Source organism: Mauremys reevesii, linkage group 2, assembly GCF_016161935.1.
Source record: "Mauremys reevesii isolate NIE-2019 linkage group 2, ASM1616193v1, whole genome shotgun sequence".
Lineage (NCBI taxonomy): Eukaryota > Metazoa > Chordata > Testudines > Geoemydidae > Mauremys > Mauremys reevesii.
The window spans coordinates 276,080,236-276,095,701 of record NC_052624.1 but is presented as its reverse complement, the minus strand read 5'-3'; the positions used below and the strand labels follow the sequence as shown (position 1 = coordinate 276,095,701).

The 15,466-nt window shown below is 44.6% G+C and overlaps 1 protein-coding gene across 1 annotated transcript in view; it reads left to right on the top strand.

Moving 5' to 3' along the window:
* The window catches only part of COL22A1 (collagen type XXII alpha 1 chain), a 310,719-nt gene that overhangs the window by 31,138 nt on the left and 264,115 nt on the right, over positions 1 to 15,466 (top strand). The window contains exons 3-4 of the mRNA XM_039526471.1: positions 5,709 to 5,869; positions 10,804 to 11,370. Coding sequence (XP_039382405.1) covers positions 5,779 to 5,869; positions 10,804 to 11,370 — 658 coding nt within the window. The 5' untranslated portion in view covers positions 5,709 to 5,778. The remainder of the gene's footprint in view (positions 1 to 5,708; positions 5,870 to 10,803; positions 11,371 to 15,466) is intronic.

Below are 15,466 nucleotides of genomic sequence, written 5' to 3'. Positions count from 1 at the left end.
CTTTGCAGCATCTGTGTGTGATCTGTATACGTTTGCTGCTATCAGGTGGAAATAGTCTTCAGAGAAACAGTGGAAATCCCATCACTCAAATCATTGAAACTGGTCAAAGTACTAGAAAATATCTGGTAGGAAATAATGGAATAGATGGTCTAATCGGTGTTTTTCCATCTCTAACTTCTGCAGTGTTTCCGATATTTCTTAAAGTTTGCCATAAAAGCAGAAGCAGGAAGGCCCTGAATTAAACTGTCTTGAATTTAAGTACCTTCTACTAGTTATACAGAATAATCTCCTGCCCGGCTGTACCCTTTATATCAGTTTTTTGCGTCTGTCCTCGTATCTTCCCTTATTCAAACATCATTTCTCAAGTGACAGCTTTTTGAATACACAGGTCAGCTTTCCCTCTTTCCCGCCAGTTTTCTACCAGTGTAAGTCCATTGACTCCTGTGGATTTGCTTCTGCATTACACTGACGTGACATTGTAGTAAGCTTCTTCAGAGAGCTAGATTTGTGACTTGCAGGAGATACCTGTGGTGCTTCAGGGCCAGCCTGCCAGAGAGGGTGGGAGGCTCTTCTCTCACTGCATTTTCCTTGGATTTTTTTTTTAAAGCTATTGGGAGAAAGGCCATAATGTGCTGAATGAATTGATATCAAGGGACCATTGACACTAGGTCTAACAGAAATAAACATTATAAAATACAGGTCTGTCACATCTTACCCTGGGGTTACGTTCAGCAGTCAGCACGTAAAGCAAAAATCGCTTATAGTGAAAATAACATTGAGTGTAATGGTGGGCGGAATTGTTTTTTTTTCTCTTTTTTGTTGTTGTTTTTGCCGACCGCGTAAAGCTGAAATCGCGCATGTTAAATGCGTGTAAGATGCGACAGACCTGTACAACAAAAATAGAGACATACACAAGCAACTTAATTCAGCTCTGGATCTGCCCTTCCCAATGGTTTCTGGGTTGCAGTATCAGGGCTCCATTTCTAGCATACATCAGGAAGCCCTATCCAAAGAACTTGAGTGTAACCTTGGACAGAAGCTTGACTTTTAAAGCTCATCTGGAAAAGATATATGCAAAGGTAAAAGGAAGGACTAGACTTGCCTGAAAACTCCTGGGTACAGGGGTGCCGATGTGGGCACACTTTGAACAATGACTTTAGCACTGATACTGATACTAGACTGCCAGACATTACGCACCAGTCTGGTTGAGCAGCTCACATACCAAATTTCCGGCACTGTGATGACAGTCATAACTGGAACATTGTAATCAACACCATTCAGTGGTTACCTCCACCCAAAATCTAGAGAGAGGCAGACACAGCCCAGGAGTATCACTGAACTTTGGCCAGCCTGGGTTTACCAATTAATGAGGACCTCCAGAACCCTCTGAAGACCTGTCTGAAATCTTGCAAGCCTAAAGCTCTTAAAACTTTGTCATTCAATGCTGAGGCTCGTTGGAAAGAATTTGGAGATCATGCTAACTCCACAAAAGTATTTCCAGCTTTCAAACTACCCTGGAAACAATGGTCAGCACTGAACCAATTTCAGAGAATCATGTGACAGATGCTGTCATCTCTCTTACCTCCGGAACATGAGACAACTTACAATGTGACTATAGACACAGAGACGGATTAGCTTTTGTGGGGCACTGGGCCAGAGCAAGTGGGAGCCCCTCCCCACCTTTTCCACCTGCAGTGCCCCCCCTCGCTGGGGAAATGGGGTTGGAGTGCGGGGGCTTGCCCCATCCCACCCCCTGCCCAGTGCTCCTGCTGGGGCACGGAGTGCAGGTGGGGGGCTTCCCCTACTCCCCAGCAGGAGAACCACGCAGGTGGAGTGGGACATGCCCCGACCCTGCTCCCCAGCAGGATCACTGGGCGGGCAGAGTGGGCCAAAACCCTGCACCCCCACTCCACTCCCTGGCAGGAGTGCTGGGCAGGTGGATGGAGAGGGTTGGGGTGTGGGGGCACCCACTTTTCTGGGGCCCCTGGGCATGGGCCCCATTGGCCTAATGGCTAATCTGCCACTGTATAGACACCATTCACAAACTATGGACTATATTGTAAATCGATGCCCACTTCGATTGTTTACCAGCTGCACCTCAGACTCACACCAAGAAACTTCTGGAGCTACCTACCCACTAGCTCACTAATGCGGACATGGTTATATGAACATTGCTAATCATTTTTCTTTGCCATACAGAAGAGGAGGAAGAAGAAGCTCCTGCTCCTGGATCTCTCCAAAACTAAAACTTTCCCATCTCTGCCATGCACCTCTTTATCCCTCTGTCTAGGAAGGGCCTGAGGGGGGCGGGGTGAGACTTTCCACTGTAACCTCAGAGTCAGCAAATTCTGACTTTAGTAAATTAAAATGGGAAGTGACCTTCATAGTAGAAGACTCTTCACTGAAAATATCTTGCCTCCAACTTGGCTATATTAGTATATGTGGAAGTATAACTTTATTGATATAAGTAATCCTATTGACTTCAGTGTGACAGACCACTCAGAATAAAGTAACACGCGTATGTAAAAGTTTGCAGGATCAGGGCCTCATTTAATTCTGCAATATATAAAACAGACAATAGAATATATTTTCGCACAACTAACCCTCTCTACTCAAATGAGGCCCAGGTTTAGAACAAAAAGGGTTTTGAGCTATGTAACTATATTGAATAGTCACAGCAACTGCCTAGATTTGGAGCAGGTGTTCTGGTTTTGATTCCCACTATTTTTCCCCCTTGACATAAAAATCTATTTTGAAATATCTTTTAAGATTCATGAAGTGGCACTTAGTTCTTCAAATGTTTAGCAAGGAGGAATCCCCAGATCCCATCTGCCTTCTTTGTCTTTAATTTACATAAAACAGAAATCTCCAGCCTGGTCATGTATGATTTTTGGCAGGTATGATGGTCTGCTGGAAGTGAAAGACTCTTACATGCTATATGAGGCACATAACTTATGAGGAGAGGCTGAGGGAACTGGGCTTATTTAGTCTGCAGAAGAAAAGAGTGTGTGTGTGGGGGGGGTGGGGGATTTGATAGCAGCCTTCAACTACCTGAAGCGGGGTCCAAAGAGGATGGAGCTCGGCTGTTCTCAGTGGTGGCAGATGACAGAACAAGGAGCAATAGTCTGAAGTTGCAGTGGGGGAGGTCTAGGTTGGATATTAGGAAAAACTATTTAATTAGGCGGGTGGTGAAATGCTGGAATGGGTTACCTATGGAGGTGGTAGAATCTCCTTCCTTAGAGGTTTTTAAGGCCCGGCTTGATAAAGCCCTGGTTGGGATGATTTAGTTGGGGATTGGTCCTGCTTTGAGTAGGAGGTTGGACTAGATGACCTCCTGAGGTCTCTTCCAACCCCAATCTTCTATGATTCTATGAATACCAGATTTCTCAAATAAGTTAAAAAATTGGGCTGAAAACTCCTATAGCCATTTTCAATATCATTGGCTCTTAGCCTTCTGAAAGAGACTGACTGATTGGAATTTCAGTCGTGGGGTTATCCAAAAGTACACTCTGACTACAGGTGTATAAGCTATTTCAATTCAGTTATCACTATGCACCCTTCTCTAGTGCCAGCGTTCTGGAGCCTCACTGTGCCATAGTGACACCTGCTGGAAAAATTCTGAACACCACCCCCTATCTGGCCTCAAGGCTGCAACCAGCAAGGATAACTTCTTGCATCAATAACATTCACCAGCATGTTTGATTCGGGATCCTTCAGATTCCAGTAGCCAGCTAACTCATGCAGGTTCTTGAGCATTTACATTTCAGGTGTCTGATGAGAATGAGCAATTCTCTTTTATTGCATTTATTTTCTGATACGCTGTCACCTCTAATATGTCGTTTCTAAGGAGTGTAGGAGGATGTGTGAGAAGCATTGCTTCTCCATGCCCATATGTGATAGCAGCTATCGGATATATAGCATCCAATTCTTCCTGCAGTTACACAGGTGTAATGAGTTATATCTGTACTCTTAGATTTTACTTCCTCTAACCCATATTGGGGGAGGGATAGCTCAGTGGTTTGAGCATTGGTCTGCTAAACCCAGGGTTATGAGCTCAAGCATTGAGAGGGCCATTTAGGGAACTGGAGTAAAAATCTGTCTGGGGATTGGCCCTCCTTTGAGCAGGGAGCTGGGCTAAATGATCTCCTGAGGTCCCTTCCACCCTGATAGTCTACATTATGTCTTCATTTACTTTAGAGGGACATTGATCTATCTTGACAAAGTTTAGACCTGCCAATATTATTTTTAAGTATAGTCTTGGCACCTCTACAATTCTTTTGATATGTGTTTTTCACCAAAACAAATGGTTCGAAGAGGAAAAGAAATAGTTCAGTACTCAGGATCAATGCTACAATAATAAACCAGCATGCACAGCCCATCACTTAAGTGTCGCAATCTCTCAACAGGCAATCAATGTGCATGAACATGGTGGAGGAAACAACAATTCAGTGAGGAAAGAAGCCTGGGGAGTCTCTGTACACTAATGAGGAAAACATGGTTTTAGAAGCTTTGAGAGTATCTTTTAAAATGTTTCCTTAGACTGGAAGCACTTCAGAGTGGTGCTGTCTGCCTGTATGTGGGTGGACAACACCGAGTGCACTGTAAGCCCTACTGTAAAACGAATAATTATAAGGAGCACGGTTCAAGATTCACCAAATGTGTTTTCGATTAAAAAAACATGGAGCTGGCCCAGTATTAGAAACTTTAGCAAATCCGTTACCAAATCCGGTTGAATTTCTAGTTTGTATCAAAACCAGGTGAGTTTTCAGTGGTTTCATCTAAACTAAATCAAAATAAGCCACCCTTAAACCAAATTAAGATCATCCACATAGTAGTTTACACTGATTTTAACCTAATTGGTGTAAAATAACACTTCTAGGCCTGGTCTATACTTAAAAGTTAGGTTGACATAGCAATGACAATTAGGGGTGTGAAAAATCCACTCCCCTGACCAATGTAGCTATGCTGACCTAAGCCCCAGTGTAGACACAGCTATGTCGATGGAAGAATGCTTCTGTTGACATAGCTACCATTGCTCAGGGAGTTGGTATTACTAGGAAAAAACCCTTCCATCAGTGTAGGCTCCATTTATGCTATGGGTTTTGCTGGCTTAGCTTCGGTGACATTGCTATGCCAGTATAGTCTCCATAGTGTAGACATACCCTAAGTTAAAATGGTGCAACTGTCTCATGTAGATAAGGCCAAAGGTACCTGATGGTGAGGCATGAAAAGTACTCAATATTATTACCACCCAGCAGTTCTGATGTCTAAGAACTCGGAGTGGTCACTAGTAAGATAGCAACGGGCTGTGTATGACTCGCGGTAAACGTATCTCTGACCTGAGTTGTGTGCCTCCTAAGGTGGATGAGAGGCTCAAGTGAGGAATGGTTTCCAGTCTGATGCATTGATTGTGCTGTTGCTGACGGGCTCATTTAAACTAAAATAATCTAGTAATCTCTCCTTTTCAGACAACTCAGGCTGCTCTGCATTGGCAGGAGCCTGAGAAAAGACCTTTGCTTTTGAAAAGTAGGTGAACTCCTTGCCTCTTTGTCTGGGTACAGCCCTTGCCTATTCAAGTCAAACGAGAGCCAGAGGAGACGACCCTAAATGTGCAGTTCCCAGAGCTTGTATTGTTGCTTTTGTTTCCACCCCAGTCTTGTGCTTCTGTTAGTTAATAATCGCTCTTCAATTTCCTCTTTTTTCCCTAGGCAAGGGATGGATTTATAGACCATTTCTCACCACGGCAAAGAGGTGAGCGTGTCTGAGAAGAAGGGAGATATGCCCCTCACGGGAAGATATCGAGTTCCTTTCGTCTTGATTCTTCTTGCAGTCCTCTGGGGTGGAGAGAGAATTCGGGCACAAAGAGCTGGTATGTGCTGATGCTCCTGGGACAACCGAATATTGAAAAGCTACCTAGATTTTTACTTTGCTTGGGGCATTACGTGTGTAGAAAAAACTAGCACTGCACCCACCCTTACAAATATAGTAAGCAGACCTCAAGGAGAAGGGATAGCTTACTGCTGCAAAAAATCTGGGCTTAATTAGAATCCTGTAACCACTACAGGACCAGGACCTAGCAGGGTTAGTTCAGACCTTCAGTCTTGCAGGCTAGACTGAGTTGCATGGAGTTTACTCTGTGCAGTCATGATCCAAACCCTACCGAAGGCAGTATCAGTGTTTCCACTGACTTCAATGGGCTTTGAATCAGACCTTCAGAGTCTTTCAGATGACACCTTAAAAACTCAGATATGCTGGCCTTTTCCACAAGAGATGGGGCCCTCTGGTGTCCTTAGCTAATTTTATACTAAAATGAGAGGAAACTGTAGCCATCCCCCTCAAACACAGTAGCAGGCTGCTCTCGGTGTATGAACTATAGATCAGGGTTTCTGAAACACGGGTCGCCACTTGTGTAGGGAAAGTGCCTGGTGGGCCGGGCCGGTGAGTTTACCTGCCCTGTCCGCAGGTGCAGCCGATCGCGGCTCCCACTGGCTGCAAATCGCTGCTCTGGCCCAATGGGAGCTGCTGGAAGCAGTGCAGGCCGAGGGACAGCGATCCGCGGCCAGTGGGAGCCGCGATCGGCCGGACCTGCGGACGGGGGCAGGTAAACACACCGGCCCGGCCCGCCAGGGGCTTTCCCTATACAAGCAGCGACCCCTGTTTGAGAAACCCTGCTATAGATGCAGTTTGTGCAACACTTTGGGGTGAAAGATGCTATATAAATGTAAACTTTTATCATTAAATGAGCAAATAATTAGTAAAAAAAAGAATAAACATCATCTCTTTTTCTGTCTGCAAATCGCCCACAAACAGGTTATGATGGTATCACACTTACTGGTTTGTTGAGCAAAGAATTTCAGTATTAATGCTGGGCCTGTAGTTTGTCTGTGAGCTGTTTTGCTTGGAGATGGGTCACATGGAAAGATTCTGTTTGCTAACTGGATGGCCCCTCACCCTTAAAATCATGTTTCCATTGGCCATGTTTCCTGTTGTTAATCCCCACCATTTCTTTCAAATGAGTTGTCTCTGCCAGCAAACGGTTTTGTTAGAATAGTCTTAGAAACAAGGAAAAGATTCTCTGTGCAGTGGAAAGGAATATGCTTAAAGATCTGGACCAATGTTCACTGGAAACCTTTTGCAGCATTTGCTTTGCTCTGTCAAGTATATAAACAAAGAATCACTGACCCATGAAGGATTAGCCGTGTTAAACACAGGGTTTTCCTGTATTAATTCCTGAATAAACCTCACTGTCTTTACCCCAACAACCTTGTTTTGTGGACAGTCACCCCTGAATGGAGAAGGGATTCCTTCTCTCTGCTCTGTATGGTTTTGAATTACACTTGCTATCACCTGCTGAGATGCGCTAAAAGAAGGAACATGCACAGACATTGCTGAATATGTTTAAACCTTTTGTGTTCTTCAGTTAGCTCTGCTTAATCCCTTTGTGTCCAGACAGAATAGATTAATGATTCTGGACTTTTCCCGTAGCCTTTAGAGCTGAGGACCCATTTGGTTGAACTTTACAGGTAAATGACACGCAATGTCTGTCTATTGTGCAGGGAACGGAGCAGAACTAAACTCGGCATTCTGACTGAGATACATGCACATAGCTTAATCGGTGTCCCATAGCATAGAGCCCACATGTTCCCGACAGCATGCACCCTCAGCTCGTTTTGTGAGAGGTATATTATGTTTGTCTGCTCACATAACGATTGATTGATGGCTGTTCAGTGTTCCAGGCATGCCTAGATAGACTTCGCCTGTTGAATGGCTGGGTGTATCCGCTGAACACTTTTGGCAGGGTGGTCGTTCATACGGCTCCAGGAATGTGCATGGTGCTGTACAGAGATGATGTTCCATAAAATGTTCATGGTCAACAGCAGCAGAATAACAGGTTTCAGAGTAGCAGCCGTGTTAGTCTGTATCAGCAAAAAGAACAGGAGTACTTGTGGCACCTTAGAGACTAACAAATTTATTTGAGCATAAGCTTTCATGGGCATTCATCTGCAGAGGGGTTATCACTAGTGATGGGTGACTCTCGCAAGGGCTTGTTCAGATAAGCACAGTGTGTAAACACTCTACCCTCTATTGTGCAATCCTGGGAGCTATCTTCTTTCCCTCCAAACACCACTCTTCCAGCCCTGAAATAGGATCCTACCACAAGTCATCTTCATGTGTCTGGGAAACCTCCCAGTAGAGTTGGTTTCTCTGGGATAGCTGAGTGGCATATCTTCCAGCCCGCCACCTTTAGCAGATCTGCACTCCTCCAAGACTCCCACCACCAATGCAGGAGCACTGAGCTTGTTGCCCAGATGACCCCTGAAGATGACTAGCTGCTCCCAAAGCTAATCTGTAATCTACGATTATCAGAGCAGGGAATAGAACCCCTGCATGACCAGCAGCCTGAACTCAGGAAGGGTTTCAGACAGTTTTCATTTTGTTTTAACCACATCACCCTTCCTTAGGTGACACACGCTAATAGGAGTTGTCAAGGCTGATTCCCTACTCTGGCACTTCGAGCGCAGAAGGTGGGGGCCCACAAGGATTCTAAACATGTATACTGGCCACTCCAGGCTTGTATTAAACTCCCAATGTTACAGCTTTTCTCTGACCTTGGATGGGTAGATGCTGCCACCACCCAAGTGCAGAACTCCTTTGAGAGCCCAGGAAAGTGCACTTGGGAATTCCTTCCTGTGGGGTGCTCTCAAGCCCTTTCACACACCCTCTCTGGGGAAGAACTTGGGGGGGGGGGGAAAGGAAAACAGCTGTTGCCACCAGCTAATTAAACAACATGTGCACAAACCTCTTAAGACACAAAAATCCAATTCTGTCCTTAAAAAAATATAAATTTTATTAATTAAAAAAAGAAAGAAAATGCATCTGGGAACTCAGGCTATTGCTAGATTTTAAGAGAGCAATTACAAGGATTAAGCATCAAGAATAATGTTCTTGAGGTCCAGGTTAAAGGTTACAAGCAAAACAAAAGCAGCAGGGTTAGCGCAGAGGAATCCACATGCCATAAAGAAATAAAAAGGATAAACCTAATCACGTCTCCCTAGACATTTCCTGATCTACTTACATATCTGGGGTTTTAAATGAGTAGTTTCTAGGTATGATACTGATGATTTTTTCATACCTGGCCCAAGCTTCTTACAGCATAGCTTTGACCTGTCCGCCTCTTCCCAGGAGAACAACAACAGACCGACAAAAGGGGAATCATTTTTCAATTTTAAAAAGTTCTAGCCTTCCCATTGGCTCTCTTGGTCAGGTGCCCACTCACATCCTTTTACCTATGCATAGCAGTGAGACTTTTTAACCCTTTACAGGTAAAGCAAGCAGAGAACAGCTACTAAGAGGGATTTGATAGCTACTGGCTGGCTGGGTGTCCATAAAAGGGAGCTACCTCCCCCCCTTCATTTATCACAAGAGTTATGGGATGGTTTTCTAGCAGGCACTGGGTTGGGTACAGTAGCTGGGTGCAGGGCTCGACTACAGTGTCAGTTGGTCTGAAGGCAGCTGATACAGCAGCATCTGTGGATCAGCAGGATATAGGAAAACCCTGGCCCCTTAGCTCTGACCCTGCAGCAGATGAGAGGTGGCATCGGAGCTACCACGCCAGCTCTACTGCCCGTACATCCCTCCATTCTGAGGTGTTCTTCCCGTGGCAGGTTATTCTGGCTCTATGGGCCCATTTTGGCAGCAGTGCTGCACAAAGCAGTTGCAGCTCCCGGGAGGATCTGGGGCTATGACCTTCCCATTGCAGTAAAATAAATGACAGTTGTATAGCAGCTTTTGTCTCGAAGGATCACTTAGCCCTTTATGAACTCAGAAATACATAGGGTTTCATTAATTCATCACTGACAGGGACAGTTCCCACCGAGTGGCACATTCTGATTATCCCTTGTGTCGCCTGTCGTCTTCCACCAAACACTGGCCTTTTTGTGGTTCTGCAGCACATTGGCTTGCAAATGCTCAGGCAAAGCAGGGAAACGTGATAGGCTCTCCTTGATGGTGGCTGCGAAATATACTACCAGTCTGGCTTCCTGGTGCAAGAAAACGGCAATTAAAACGTGTTGGCCTTTTGGATTACACAGACTTCAGATTATGAATATTTCAACTGGGGACAAGAGGCTGGTTTAGGGGATAGGGAAACGCTTCCTTTGCAAAGGGACTGTACTTTGTTGTCAAGGAAGCCATGCTACTATTCAAGGAATCGTCCCTTAGTCAACATACACTGGCAAACAGAATAAGAATAAAAATAATCTCGTTATAAACTCGTCTCCCCGAGACATTGTGGAGAGGAAAATAGTTGCTTGTAGCTAAGCATAAATAAATTAACACTATCATTTGAGAGGGAACATGGAAGCTTCACTGTTCAAGGTCAAGGTTGGCACCGGCGTGGTCAAAACAGATGTCTTGACCCGACAATATCTTTTCAATGCGCTGCATGAGAAGTGGGAATGGTAAAGGGACTGCTGATGTTTTTAAAAGAGAAGAGCAGCCTCATATACATGCAGACAGTGTAGGCAAAAGGATTGTGTGGAGACAGAGCAAGCAGAACAGGAAAGGAGAGGGTTTGAATTCAAAGTAACAGAGGTGTCCTGATCTACTATAGATCTCCCAAAATTGATGTGGGGGAAATCACAGGAAAGAAAGACTGAAAACTTGTGCACCCTCTTTGGGACAAAGAGAGAGATGCCTCCAGCACAGAGTCAGTACACTGAATAGACATGACTAGAGAGGCTGAGGTATGTGTGATGATCCTCTTCCAGCTTCTCTTAGCAGTATCTTCCATTGCCCCTGCAGGTTGCAAGAATGTCCACTATGATCTTGTCTTCATCTTGGATACCTCTTCCAGCGTGGGTAAAGAAGACTTCGAGAAGGTCCGCCAGTGGGTATCTAATCTGGTGGAGACCTTTGAGATCGGACCGGACAAGACCCGTGTAGGAGTGGTACGTTACAGTGACAGGCCAACCACAGAGTTTGACTTGGGAAGGTACCAAACTCGTGAGGAAATCAAAGAAGCTGCAAGGAACATTAAGTATTATGGGGGTAACACAAATACCGGGGATGCCCTCCGGTATATCAACACCTATAGCTTTTCCAAAGAGGCTGGTGGGAGGCCTAGTGACCCACCCATTAAGAAAGTGGCTATCCTTTTGACTGATGGAAGGAGCCAGGATTATGTCATGGATGCAGCCACTGCGGCACGTAAGGCTGGAATAAGGATCTTTGCTGTGGGAGTTGGTGAAGCCTTAAAGGAGGAATTGGATGAAATTGCTTCTGACCCTAAATCTGCCCATGTGTTCCACGTCTCTGATTACAATGCCATTGATAAAATACGAGGGAAACTGAGACGACGGCTCTGTGAAAGTAAGTACAGACATTGTTACTCTAACACACAGAGAATTGTAATAGAGTAATCCTTGTGTGGCTGTAAAAGTCCTATACAGATGGTCCTTCGTTCTCATTTGTTTGTAACTCTGGGTCTTGTTCTCTTTCTCTCTCTCCATATTCATCCATTGATCCATCCATCCAATAGTGTCCTGAATTTTACACTTTTTAAGAAGCCACTTTACTGCTGGTGGCAACCATGGTCTATTTACTTCTGGGTTGTATGGGCCAAAGCAACATTAAACAAGGGTCAACTTCCAGTGGGATCAAATCGGAGAGGAATAATATGTATATATTTCTGGAAATGGAAATTGTATATAAAAGTCAGTCTCTTTCTATCTAGATTCTATTTTTGTTTTGATTTGACTCATTTGTGCATTATGTGTTGGCCCACTGGAAACTATTTGATTTCTTACACTCTGTATCCAATGTATTCTTACATAGAATTGAAGTTTTGTCTCATCTGAATTTGGTTGCAGCATCCTATGTAGCCTATGTATATGGGTGGGGTTTGATTCCTTACTGTGCTGTCATTAGATATTAGTATAGTGGAGTAGGGTTAATCCATCACTAGGCAGCAGCACTGGAAATAACCATTCTGAAGCCAAATTAAATTTAACCTGAGTAAACACTTTGTGTGGGGTGCCCCAACGGAAGCATTGCTGTGCCTGATATACTCTGCTATGACTGGTATCTTTAGCTGGAAAAGCAGGCACCACCCATCCGTGGCCCCCATGTAGGGGCTCCCAGCTACTGGGTCTACATACACCTGGCTGGCTTTGTGTTCAAGGTATTTAAGGTTGCTATGTGTCCTGGAAATGAAACTCACGAGACTGCCCTGCATTGTGTGGTCTGAGTTTGCAGGACAGCTGATGAGTCTATGTGTGGCACTGTGACATGGTGGATGGTGATGGCCCGTCTCCCCATGATGTTGTGTCATCGTGTGCTGATAACACAGCATTGTCGTGGACTGAATCAAACATGGCACAATGTCTTGTGACATTAATTCATTGTTTGACTTCAATTTATAAACGTTCATGTGCACAGGCACTAATCACACCATAGAAGGGAATCATGCTGGATGTCTGCTAGATGTAGTGTGGATCAAAGGTGTTGTTTCTCCTTACACTAAAATAAACCTCGGATGGTGTCATAAACAGATAGTTAAGGGTTAATGCCTCTTTTACCTGTAAAGGGTTAAGAAGTTCACCTAGCCTAGCTGACACCTGACCAGAGGAACCAATGGGGTAACAAGATATTTCAAAAGGAAGGAGAGAAGTTTCCTTTGTTTAGTCAGTTTCAGTTTCAGCTGGAGTGAAAAAGATCAAGGAACCAGCCTCTTATCAGAGTAGTAAGTTTTAGAAAGGAATAAATAGGTTTATGTTTATTTTCTTTTGTGACTTGTCTTGGTGCCATTAAGGGAATTATCAAATTGGGTATTTTTGTGTGTATTAAGATTTTTGCCCAGGGGAACATCCTGTGTTTTTAATCTATTGTCTATGAGATTAGCTGATATGCTGTCCCCCAGAGGGTTTTTTTGTTTTGGTTTGTTTTTCTTTCTTTTACCTTTTTTTTTAATTAAAAGCCTTCTTTTAAGAAAAAAAGTACATATTACCATTTGGGGGTCTCTCACCTTATCAAAGGAGTCATTTGCTCATTTTACCAAGTGGAATGTTATCTTCTTATGGCATTCTGATCGCAGACTAGGCCCACAGTACATGTATGTAACACCTGCTTAATTAATGCCCAGGGAATTATGAAAGGCCTATAGCTTTTCATCCTGAGGGCTGGGACTGACACTGCTCAGAACTATCTGCTTTCATCTTCAGGAATGACTTGAATGGGGAGAAAGGAAGCATCCTGAAGTGTGGATGAAGAGCAGGGGGTTAGTGTTATTAAACATGAGAATTTCTTCGGGGAGGGGTAGATTACTAAATTAGTGGGTTGATTTCTACATAAGACCATTGGGATCCAAACTGCTGGTAATGACAGTTCGGAAGGTCGAAGGGGGGACATTGTTAAAACTAGATGCTAATCGGAACCATGCAACTGTCAGGGCAGGACACCAGTTGGACAATCAGATCTGCTAAAGACATCAAATGACAAAGTGAAATTAAGACTTCACGAGTGTGGGATAGGACAGTGACTACTGATTGGGCTGGGGGAAGGGCAGTCAGGGTGAAAGGAGCAATGGCTGAATAATGCAGCAAAATTTCAGCAAACACTGGTCCATGCAAACCAACTCGGCTTGCCACAATGATGTATTGCCTCTTCCTGTGGCTGAACTGTTCTTCCTTTTTTTTTTTTTTAATGAATTAAATATTTTGGGTCAGATTAGAGCTAATCCAAAAATATCTCCCAGTTGGGCAGAGGAATTTGAGATTGAGAAAACTAGCGAGAGAGGCCGTGGAGGTATCACCAAAGGAGGCAGCGAGACAGAGATCAGATAGTTTTCTTAGGGTGACTAATATAGAGGAGAACTGGTGTTTATAGGGGAAGAGTGTGGGGGCAGGACACATGCTTGGAATGAAAGGGAATGGTGGAGCTGTAACTTCTGCACTGTACTGGCCAACAAAGACTCTTCCAGCCCTAACTCTTAGCCTAGTATATAAATGTGAGGATCAGCGCAGTGGTGCAAATCCTGAGGTTTGTAGCAGCAGTTGCTGCAGAAAAGCTTGTCTCTGGGCGCACTGGATTTCCGTTTTGAACTTCCATTATTCCTTGCTATATTAGACTATGATTTATCATCGCAAGTGAGTCACTGAGAGCATTAATAATACTTTAGGCTTGATCTGATACTATGGAAATAAACATTGCACACTTGAAAATAATACATGTGCTTAGCAGATCCTGGGTCAGTGGCTGATATTTTTACCAAACTATTCCATTTACATTCTGGACTAGAGTTAGCTGACCAACTTGGGTGACTGCTTTGCCTGGTGGCAGGAGGAGAGGTATTGCTGTACAGATTCCAGGGATGTTCCATGGGTCTTCATGCTTTCAAAATAGCATTTACATGCATATGATTTAGTGACAAGAGCAGGCAAATATGGAGAATATAAAGATATATTGGCACCATGATGCCATTGATAGGTGAGTGGAATGCTTTTCAGAGGGAGAATGTAGCTCCCATTGGAAAAACTGGGCTGTGTTTGAAGTTGGATTAAAGAAGATTAGTGCAGGTGTAACCCACACACTTCCTGGGTGGGGTGCTCTGTCCCATCTAGTGGCACCGAGACCACTTGGAGAGAGATTAATGTGTCTGCTCTAGAGCCTTAGCCAAGCGCCACATGACTTTTAGCTCATGCAGTGGAGGCTCATGCATTTAGCTCCAGAGGTCCCAGGTTCGATCCCGCCCGCCAACAACCTGGGTCTTTCAGGGTTGCCCATGGACAGAGGCTGACTGAGGTTGGGAAATGCTCTCAGTTGAGATTTAGGACTGCAGGGGGTGGACCATGGAATTGCCCAGACCCTTGGGGCTTCTTTCCCAAAGTAGCCAGCACTAGCTACAGCCCAAGGGCACAGGAGGTGGTCAAGGCCTTCCACTTTAAGAACCGCTCCTAGGCCTCAGGAAAACTTTCCTGCCTTTCAAAAGTTCTTTGCCCCTCTGGGGGCATGCGGTCCAGTCCACAGTTCACTCCCATTTTCCTCAACTAGCTGTACCTTTGAAATAGGCCTGCTTATTGCTTGGTTAACTGCTGCTTGCTATGATGTAAAGGGCAGTAGTGCAACCTCAGTTGCTCTCATCTCTCAGATGCTTGGCTGTGTCTGACTGGAAACAGCTTGGCTGAACCAGCAATAGAGGGGCAGCGGGTTGTAGCCTGGTGTGCAGCATAGTTACGGATGCTCCTTCGTTTCCTCCAAGCAGTATGTTGAGGATTTTGCACCAAGGCAAATTCTCTTCTCCGGGCTAATGCTTGCTTTGCTGGAAAACCTCAACATTGGAAGGTGATTTTCCCCTTCCCTGGGAAGCTACTCACACTGCAATGAAATGGTCAGCTGTGATCCTTCTGAAGTCTTGGAGCAGTCAGGATCTGACTGCTGTGAGCCCCATTTCTCTTCCTTGGTGTTCAAG